The sequence below is a fragment of the Drosophila persimilis genome, unplaced genomic scaffold (assembly GCF_003286085.1).
Source record: "Drosophila persimilis strain 14011-0111.01,24,50 unplaced genomic scaffold, DperRS2 tig00000431-arrow-pilon, whole genome shotgun sequence".
Classification (NCBI taxonomy): Eukaryota; Metazoa; Arthropoda; class Insecta; order Diptera; family Drosophilidae; genus Drosophila; species Drosophila persimilis.
Genome location: NW_020825312.1, coordinates 6233608 through 6244697, shown reverse-complemented (window position 1 = coordinate 6244697; position 11090 = coordinate 6233608). Strand labels below are relative to the sequence as shown.

Below are 11090 nucleotides of genomic sequence, written 5' to 3'. Positions count from 1 at the left end.
AAACACTGGATACACAGGGTTTAATGAAATGTGTTTTTTGATCAGGTCCAAGTCCGTGTACACGGCCTGCGTTTTGTGTGGGACTGTGCAGTCGATCATGACTGTACTTTTTTGCAAGTCCAAACCAAACTAATTTACACGCATTAGTACATTACTTAGTACATACGACTAGCGGTTTTTTACTAGCGAATAGCGAACAGCGCACAGCAATGGAGGTAACAAAGGTGTACTTATTCCAGATGAGGAGCCGGTCTCTGGAAAGCTCCCTCACCTTGTATAGACACCCTGTACTGGAAATTTTCAGGGGGTTATTCATGAATATACAATTTACGTGTGCATATACTCGTACAAACAGAAATAAATATATATGGCGGGAACATGTATGGAACTCTTGAAGGCTACATACATACATATGTTACGTATGTGGATGGAGCATAGAAATGAAAGCTATCCTGAGGAAGAGACTATCAACTCTACTTTTTCGGGAGTACCAACGTTAGCTACTCGTCTAACGAGGCGGAAACCTGCAGATCGGTGGCTGCCTCGTTTGGGTAGGGCTCAGCCCCAAAATGGCAATGAAGTAGTAGCTGCCAATCTCTGTATAACCTTCTCTAGTGGCACTCTAGTTTTCTTCAAAACCATTTCCCCTCCCTTAATCCAGTGAATCAAAGAAAGGAAAGAAAAGAGAAACAAAACACATTTTGTGATATAGCCTAGCAAGAACATGAAGGAATAGAAAAAACAGGATAGCAGGGAGCAGTGCACTAAGAAACGGGGATATCAGCCCTATCGCTCTCCTATTGTGAAAGGGAGAGAGGCATTTCGAGTGAAGGCAAAAGAGATATGCATACTGATATGTAGGCAAACAATATGATCCCCAATATCCGCACTCTACGAACAGCGGCCGCAAAAAGAAACAAATCTCACATTCGCAATTGACAAAAAAATACATTCGAGTACATACATATATAAAAAAAAAAAAAAAAAAACAAAAACAAAAACAAAAGAAAATAATACCCTCTGCTAGAGTATAAAAAAGTACATAATTCATACAATAGGCCAATACCAACGTTTTAGCAATCTAAGTCTAAGAAGGAAACTAATCGAAACTTTCTTTATAACATAAAAAAACTCTAAGACAAAAAAAATTGAAAAAGTTTACAAACCTGTGCGTGTGTGTGTAATACAGTAGTGCTATATAATATAGATCAGATATCGCATAACGCATCCAGCCTATATAAGTACGATACATATTACAAAACAACAAAAGAACGAAAAAAAGGCAAAAGAAAAATAACAAAAAAAACTATAAAATATATGTATTTGTGTGTTTGATGTCAACTAAATGTTAAAGTCAACTAAAGGTCCCGTATGTAATTGTATTGAATAGCCCAACATTTTTTGAAACGAAGAAAACCGAGGCGATTCGAATTAGCATGAGTATCAATCTTTATACTATACATACATACACATACATATACATATATACACGACTATATACATATATATAGCGATATATGTATGTGGTACGACTAATGCAAGAGGATATGGATATGGATATGGCTGGCGGAATGAACGGCTGAGCTGAGGCTCAGGCTGACGATGATGATAACAGGCAAAACAATTAAAAATACTATACAAAATCGAAAAAAAAACTACCAAAGATATTTCCTTCCTTTTAAGTTTTTAAGTGTGGGCGGGTCCCAGTTGGCACAACAGACAGCACTCAGAGGAGTCTTCAATGGCGTTCAAATTGTTGCTGTCTTGCTTAATGAAGCACCTAAGAAATTAGACCTCATAGCGTAGACCAAGCATATCTTTCTTTTCTATTTTTGCGGATTGAATCGGAAACGCCAGGGGCCAGAGTTGGATCCAGACTCTCGCCAAGACCACACCTACGTTGCCGCGAAGTTTACTTTGCATCTATGGGTTGGCTGGCGAATCACTGGGGATTCGTCGTCAATGGTTCTCATTAGGAAGTTTTTTTTTTTAGAAACGCACAATAACTGCTGCTTCGATATCGATAGACGGTTTGACTGGCCTGAAATTCAAATTACAAAGTACTGCCATTTCGCCACAGATGGCGCACCTCGCCGCAGGGGAAATTCCATGTAGAAATCATGTATCATGTAGAATTTTTGTGTTATGATTATTTTCGCATATTTTAATATGCTCAATAAATTTATTTCTAATTACACCTCGAATTGTACATCACCCAAATAAATAAAAAACAACAAACTGCGAATTTCCGTTGGCAGATAAAATTTCGATCAATATACAGATGTCCACTGTTTCTTCATTCACAAGTTTTTCGTCTTCTTTTGGTTTCATATAACCAAAAAGGTTTTTAGGTATTTAGCTACAATATCTACAAATCTAGTGAAATATCTCAAAACAAGCAGAGGATAAAACACTATCGATTCCAAAACGGAACCCAAAATCAAACGCGAAAAACGGGGCAAGGCTTATCATGTTGTAAATTGTTTTGGAAATAAAAGAATAGGCGATTGAATTCGATCCCGTATCTGTATTTGTACTCGGGAGCTCCTTAAAGCTGTGATGACACTAGACTTTGCTAAATTTGCTGCGAAGAGAGAAATAGCTTGATAGACAAGGCGTCTGCAGGGTGGATGGAGTTGGATCACATTTTCTTCACCGTCTTCCGCCTGGGAGCCCACATAGGAGCCGGTGATTGTGTCGGATCTGTTGTCCAGGCCATAGGAAACTGATGGTGGCAATGCGACTTGGACCTTCCTGCTGTTTTGAGTCTTACATTCCCCGCTAGGGTTTCATATCAGCAGCAGTTTTGAATTTTTCTGTGGACAAGACCAAAATGGTTGCGCGCCAACGCGGGTTCTATCGGTCACCGCGACGGCAGGACGGCTATGTTCCAGGCACTTGGCCAGCAGCTCCTTGTTGGAGATGGTTTCCAGGTCCGAGAGATCCGAAATATTTAAAGCAGTCGTGCAAGGACACGGCAAACAAAAATGTTGCCAATTGGAAGCTATCGATTGAACAATCGATACATGTAACTATCGTGTAGTGTTCAAGTGTGTAAATAAATTTATGAATTTATACAAATAAAACGACTATTTTACATTTACATATTTTACAATCTTAAAGAAAGTTGATTAATCTATCAGGACAATATCGATATTTGTACAAATGCATCAATATTCATTCAACACCCCTGCGCTGCTCTTCTCCTGCAAGGCCCGGCAACGTTTTGATTGCTCCCAATGTTTACATTTTAACGACCTGCAGAGGGTTCTTTCTCCCCGGCTCCGGCTTCGGCTTCGGCTTTGGCTTCAGCTTCTGTTTGGGCTTCGGCTATTTTCGGTCTCGTTTTCGGTGCTGCTCAGGTTTCGGCTGGTGAACCGCGAACCGTACCGTGCTGTGCCCTGCCGTGCCGTGCCGCGAATCTGTCTGCAGCCGCTTGCTGTAACCTGACGCCGCCAGAGCCACTCTGTTATTTGTGCGTGCGCGTTGCCAATAAACGGGCAGCGGCTTCAGCTCTGCTCCTCTGGCCAAGTGGCGTAGCGGATTTGTGTGATAAAAGTGTGAATTTTGATTGTATTGGACTCTAAAATATCAACCAAACTAAACAAAACTCCAAGTGTTTATCCCATTTCCAGTATGCAAAAAACTATCGGTGTGTGTGTTTTTGACAGTGTATGTGTGTGTGTGATGGCCCCAAAATGTAGGCAACAAAAACCTTCATTGAGGCTGCGAAACAGTTAAGCGAGCGAGAGAGAAAGCATCTGTGAGCTGTTATCGACTCGCTCTCCCTCTCCCAAGTGATGGCATGGAATTCCTTTGCAGAGCAACGTGTTTGTGTTATACACAGGACACGGCAACACGAGGCACCGCACGGGTGCTCCAGAACAGGAGCCTGACAGGATACGATACTCTGTCGCGCCACTGCCGTGCCGTGCCTTGCCTTGCGCCCACGCACGTCCCGAAGAGCGAATGCTGGCGCACGAGAGCGCGCTCTTGCTCTCTCTTTCTCTTTCTCTTTCTCGTTCTCTATCTCTATCTCGCCCTTGCTGTCTCTCTTTTTGCGATGGTTGCTCTGGGATGCACAGTGGTAAAACTCACGCGGCGGTTGTTTTCTGAAAGCAATGATGACGGGCAAGAAGGTCCAAGTTTTTTTTAATATCTTTTTCTGTTAACAAGGAAAAGCACAGCTTAAAGAAGTTTTAAAGGCGTTCAAGAATCCGAAGTTTCCTAAAAACGAATGGGTCACCTGACTCTCCTTTGTTTCACTACACTGTGATGCTTAACGGCTATAGAATTCTCTTCCTGTAGCTTGAACTGCGTTTCGTTCCACTGTGCAGTGGGGTGGGACAACTAAGTGTGTTTTTTTTTGTCGTGTGTGTTGGTGAACAGAAATCATGTTGACTCAACGTGCCAACAGCCAGCCAGCCGGGCGCTAACACCAGCGGAAGCAGGAGCAAAACCAGCGGGAGCGAGAGCGGGAGCAGCTGGACCGGGCGGACCATCTCTAGCAGCAGCATCTGACAACGTGCTGGCAACCCACTGTACTCGTTACGGAGTGCGCTCGTAATATTGCTTATTATTAACGCAAAATTGCACAAATATCGTGCGCAATTTCCTGGTCGTCACCGCAAGGTGTGTGCGAGAGTGGGGTGTTGGTGTGTGCCTCTCTCAGTCTCCCCGTTTTGTTTGCGTTAATGGAGAGCAGAGAGAAAGAGGAAGAGATAGAGATTGAGATTGAGAGAGTGAGAGGCTTAGTGGACCAACAAAAAATTCCACAATTCATTCACAAGTGCAACGAGAATAGCAGCAACAAAAACGACAACAAAATATGAGTGAATCGCGTGCTTAACCTAAAAGCTCATGACAAAAAGGTTTTTAGGCGGGCCCCACACACCCACAGAGACAGAAAGAGTGTATAAGATGGAGAGAGAAAGAGAGAGAGAGAGAGAGAGAGTTTGGAGACTAAACTCGATTCATGCTCTTTGTTTTCTACTTCCGCCATTCCATAGACAACAACAATAACAACTGAAATTGAAATAACAATGAAAGAAGAACAATCGAAATAGCAAATACAAGAAAAATGCAGTCGAAATGACAGCGGAAATTCGATGAGAAAAAAGAACAGGATCTAAAATCGAAAAAAAAAACACCTTCAGCTTCGATCGAAGTTTTAATTATTGTTTAATTGCAACAATAATAAAAAAAAAAAAACAAAATATCACCAACAGCTATCGAAATGGAAACTAAAAAACCACCAAAATCGAAATTGCAACTAAACCAACAACTAATATCGATATAAAAATTATATATACAATCTAAAAACCAACTATGATAACAACAATTCAACAACAATCCATATTAAAACTACACCAACGACTAATAACGAAATTAAAACTGCAACAAAAAACGAAATTTTAACTACAACTAAAACAAATCAACAACACTCCACTTTAAAACTACACCAACAAATAAAATCGCAAAACCAATTACACCAACGAATAAAATATAAATCAAATTCAACAAGAAAATCCAAACTACAACATCAACAAATAAAATGGTTATATACTCAACAACGATCGACATTAGGCTATACCAACAATCGTGAAAAAAAATAAGAAAACAAAAAAATCAACAATAAATTTAATAAACAATGTATAGTTCCTGCTACGTAGCTTTTTTGTAAATGTGTATGCGAGTGCGAGTGAGTGAGAATGTTGTTAGAGAAAAGGACAGGTAGCGCAAATGAATTCCAAGAAACCCACAACCAGCACCAACACCATTGCCATCGCCTCCAAAAACTGAGAAGACATCGAAAAATACGCCCTACTGAAGGAGGAGTGCCAGAGGCGAAGGCAACGGCACCCGGAGGAGGTCCCTAGATCCCCAATCCTCGTAGGTAGCTGAAATTGCATAGGAAAAGGTAACCAAAACCCTCCCCAGGAAGGAACCACAAGGAACCACCAAAACCACACTCACACAAAGAACATGGAACGCATGTGGCGGAAAGTCAACCACAGCCTGCGCAACACGAAATCCCAGAACCAGCAACAGCAGCCGAATGCTGGCAGCGTCAGTAGTGGCGGTGGTGCCGCCGTCGCCATCGTCTGTGGAGCCAATGCCGCCACACCACAGTCGACCGATACCATCAACTCGGCGGGTGGGTTCGGCGATGGGCAGCTGGTAGTTGCCGTTCAGGGATTGCCCGGGGCAGCAGCGACGTCCGGAGGGGCGGCATCTGCCGCTAGTGCGGCGGCAACGACTGCAACTGTCACTGCCAAAGGAGGCAGCAATGCCACCGGGCGGCGTTTGGCCAGCAGCGGCCAAACCTTGCCGGTATCCGGCGGCGCCAGCAAGTCGCTCAGCCAGCATGTCCTGCAGACGCGGACCGCCTCCTCGGAGCGGCGTCGGCGACGCAGGCGCAAGAGCCGGCCCCGACGCGGCGGTGGCATGGGAGCCGTCACCAGTTGCGTGGGCGATCCGAGCGGCGATAATATGTCGTAAGTGTCCAAACCGGGGATGGGATCTTGACGAGTATACTCGAAGAGGTTCCTCCATCATTCTGTTTCCTAAATAGGATAGTCCATAATCTCAATCTAATATCAAACTACATTCAGAATCATTCATAAACACCTCATGTTTAGACAAGTTTTCTCTTGTATTTTACGACTAGCTTAGGGGTATATGATTTCTAAAATGGATGCAGAACCTTTTCATTCATGATCAAATATATAAGGGATATATAGGAGCGGTGCTCAGTGGATTCGAGTGACTCACACAGATCTCTTCGTTTGATGTTCTCCCTATATTTGAATGATTACAATCTTCTCTGAAACTCTGCTTCTACGAGTATACGAGTACGAGCAGCTCTGTGATTCTGTGTTTCTTTCTATTAATACACGACTATGGCACATTTTGCGAATTATTGAACTATCAATTTATGTACCGCTCCATGTTTCTTTATAGTATGCATTGCTCCCACTTTATTCCCCTTAGATCCTTTCACATTGGTTTACTATACGATTCGGAGTCTCTTTAGATCTTATACTATCTTGTTTTGTCTTCGTTTCAGATCTTCCGGCGGCTTCTACACTCTGAAGGACCACCACCAGTACTATCGTCACGGGCACCATGGCCACGGAGCCGCCGGCGGTGGAGGGTCTGGCTCTTCGCGTCGCCTCTTCGCTACCTCAGCGCCCAGCGGTACCGTGATGATGTATCCCAATCCCCAGCGAGCACCCACCCTGACAGCGGCCGGTGGATCTGGATCTGGATGTGGTGCTGCCGTAGGAGGCGGATCCGTTGCCGTTGCCACTGTTGGGGCCGGGGCTGTGGCCCAGCCGGACATCTCTTTGCGGCAGCGAGCGGTGGCCAAGCTGCGGATGTTCAACTTCCACCTCAACTGGGATCTGCACATGACGCACTGCAAGCCCTGCGGGTGAGTGGCATCTGGAGTTACAAGTGGATGCCACCAAGTGGCTGCCACTTGAGTCTGCTCCAGTGGCTTGTGCTTTTGTTTGCCGCAGAGGGAACTCCAACTCCAACTCCAACTCCTACTTCTACACCTACTCCTACTGCACCTCCTCCTAGCCCACCACTCGCTCTTACGCTGTACCCTCTTTCCCTAGTTTTTCATTTGTTTTCCTTGCGGTAGAGTTGGGATTGGGTTCACTTGGTCTTCATTGAAGTGCCCGGAGCCCGAAGCCCGAAGCGGGCGTTGAATGAACCCAAATGCAAAGTGGGTCGCCGTTCCATTCCGTTTTAAATTTTCTGCCTTCAACTTTTCTGTGGCTTTAAGCCGGCGGACGCATCGTTGTAGTCGTCGTCGCCGCCTGGCAATAAGGTAAATGGAGCAAAGTTTTCTTTACCAGGCCCCCAAATGTGTGAAATTTTAATGAAGCGCCAGCTAACGAGCTCCGGGTATGATATGGCTATTGCTATTGCTATTGCTGTTGCTGTGGCTGTGCCTGGGATTGGGGCAGCCCAGCCCCACTGCTGCCACTCGTCCTATTTGGGTGGCTTAGATAGTTCGTTTTTTTTTTATTTTTCTGATGGGTAATGAAGGGCTAACGATGGAACACCAAGAGAGAGTACGGCGATGAAATCTCGTCCAATAACCCAAATCTCAGCATCGTTCCCCGGGGTGGGAATTCCCCTGAGAATTTTAGACATTTGCTTGATAGTAAACTCCTTATTCAGATAATATCTGATACTATTCATTGCAGACCATCGATTCTCCATCGATGCAGTGATCTTAATTAGATCTTAATCTTTAATTAGAGTTTTCTTTAGAAAGAATTCTGCTTTGAACGATCGTTCATATATATGTAGCTATATCTATATTTAGCTTCTAAAGAACCCTCAGCTTGTTATGACTTGAAAACCAATCAGAAATGAATCGATAAAATCTCTAATGATGAAATAATTACCATATACACTTGACTAATCCGTAAAAATTGAATTACCTTTGACAGACCCCGGCTGAGTGGGAGTGGCAACATCATCACGCGCCGCCTGTGCCGCAACCGGAGGCGGGAGGACAACGAGCTCTACCGCTCCAACAGCTTCAAGTTCGAGCGCTTCGAGCGCAAGGAGTGCCTCCAGGAGCTCTCCAACACATTGCAGAAGCAGGTGAGTACAGTATGTGGCAAAGCGTACATACTCCTTTGGCACTGTTGCGACAGGACGGCCATTGACCGGATGGATATTGAATAAGAAAAAAGGGAATACGGAATGTGGAATAACGAAACCGGGGAATTGTGGGGTGCGTGGGGAATGGTGGAAAACAATTAGCCCTGAGGGCTGGCGACGACGACGGCGACCGCCACATGTTGCATGCCATCAATCGTGCCGCTGCGCTGCGCTGGAAATTTATGCGCATAGATTACACCTAATTGAAGTGTCCAAAAAGAGAGCCAAAGCAGAGTCGGGCACAATAATTAGTGGCGCTGCCACTTTCTGCAGAGTGGCATACGAATGGGTGGGGGCATGGGTCCGCTGGCTGACTTCGTCTCAGGTGGCGCTGTCTGTCTGAAAGATGGCTGCCTCGGAGGAAAGTTCAATCCCCCCTTTGACCCCATCCCTATCCGTATCCTCCTGCATCCATCCATCACTGAGTGCCAGTGCCAGTGCCAGGGGTGTGAGAGAATCTAATTAAGGGCGCGCAACAAATTGAATTTTAATTGAGCGTCGAATTTGATTTGGAAGCCAAAAATGCTCCACGGGGGGCCCCAGCCGATAACAAAGTTAAATTGAAATAGAACCTTAGGCAGGCCCGGGGTCTAGCAAGAGGAATAATTACTATTTAAACATGATTAAAGTTAGTACGTGTTGTAATTGAGGAGCAAAATAGGAATATTCAAGATTGAGTGATGTATATCGACTGTTTTTTTAATTTCAAGGAGATTGAGTTCAGGCGTTGGGTAATTTTAAGAAATTAAAGGTAGTGTTCCATGGCCGGTTTACACAAAGGCTGGGCTGAGTTATGAGTCCTTGCGTTTTGCTGGCGGTGCAGTTTTTTTTTTTTTTTTCATAGGGGCCTAGTGGTGGGAAAAAATAGCAACAAAAATAGCAGATCAAAAATCAACCAAGGAAAATGTACAAATAAACATATTATCAGTAAAATTTATAATTTAAAATAATTTTATCGTTAGATAAGACTTTTTTGTGAGCCCGTGAGGCCATAAAGACACTGCATTATATGTGGGATCAGATCATGGTCTTAAGAGACGAAAGCTTTACAAAACAAACAAAATATTCTAGTATTATTTGATGGTCATGGATGTGGCCAGACACGATGCGGCCGATGTCGACAATGTGACCGACGACACCGAACTGAAGAAATACTTTTTGGAGAAACGGGAGATCGTTACGCCACAGAAACTGCAGGAATTGTTGCAGCAGGAAACGCCCAAATCGTAGGCATCTATGGCCTCATGATACGTCTGCAGGCTGTCGCAACTGTACCTTCTGGACATCAGCCATAGTTTTTGACCAAACTGATGATGTTGGGTGATTCAGTCATTTGGGCGCTGCCCGACCTTGAATAACTTCAAGAACTTGTATCACAATGCGTTTCCAGCTACGTGATCTGCATTATTGGATATGTCGTAAAACTCCTTACTCCGTTGCGCGAGCTACTCTAAGGAATGAAGGAGGAATACTTAATATGAGATGAGAAGAACTGTCCTTTGTCGCTGGCAAATCTTGAGTACTTAACCGATCTCTGCCTCATTGGCACGTCTCCCACATGTGGATGTTAGCCACAACCAGCTCAGTGCTTCAGCTTCAGCGAGATCGAGGAACTAATATCTGTTTATTGGCTAAAGATTGGTTGAAGATTTTGTTCGATTTGCCTTAGAGAAAAGGGTACAAGCAGGTACAAGCAGGACACCCCGGAAACCTAAAACAGTTATAAGCAGTTCAATGACTGAAATGGTTAGTTCTAGCCGTTATGAGCAATCTATCAAGCAGGTGCATAGATGGTTCATTTCTCTTTTGAACAAACAATCGACCAAGCAGTGCAATGCTGAAACCTGAAGGATTGGTTCGCTTTTCTCTTCAGAAACAAGGGATCAATCAAGCAGTGCGTTTGGTTCGTGTTCCATCGTGACAAAAGCCAGTCAAGCAGTGCGTAGATGAAACCTGAAGGTTTCGTGGGATTTCAAAAGATCCTTTTTAATGTTGAACTGTTTACTCAGCAAATTGTTTAGTTTTAGTTAGTCCCTGAATAAACCATCCTCAAGGCAATTAAATATACGAGTAACACTCACCCACCGACAGCCAGCAAGTGGACATGACAAATGCATGACATTTTCAGGAGTTGTCCCGCGACCAGGCCACCACTTCGGTCCAGCTGCAGGTCCGATAATGCGATTTCTCGTTTCAAAACTTCAATTTTGTTTTATTTTTTAGCACGCCTCAAGGCGGATTTGTCTGCCGCTGCCGTTGTGCGGTTTGTGCACGTTTGGGTGACTGGGTGGGTGGGTGTTTGGTGGAGTACTCCATCAAGGGGCGGCTAAGTGACAGGCAACCATTTATCAGCCGTCTAAGTACGCTGCGGTTTCTGCTGTCTGCAGAGCACTTCAAATCGC

At 44.3% G+C, this 11090-nt stretch overlaps 1 protein-coding gene across 1 annotated transcript in view; it reads left to right on the top strand.

The window, feature by feature from the left end:
* The first annotated feature begins 5683 nt into the window (after positions 1-5683).
* The window catches only part of LOC6596933, a 79581-nt gene continuing 74174 nt past the window's right edge, over positions 5684-11090 (top strand). Inside the window, exons 1-3 of the mRNA XM_026989450.1 lie at positions 5684-6497; positions 7070-7435; positions 8472-8628. Of these exons, the coding sequence (XP_026845251.1) occupies positions 5986-6497; positions 7070-7435; positions 8472-8628 (1035 nt within the window). The 5' untranslated portion in view covers positions 5684-5985. The remainder of the gene's footprint in view (positions 6498-7069; positions 7436-8471; positions 8629-11090) is intronic.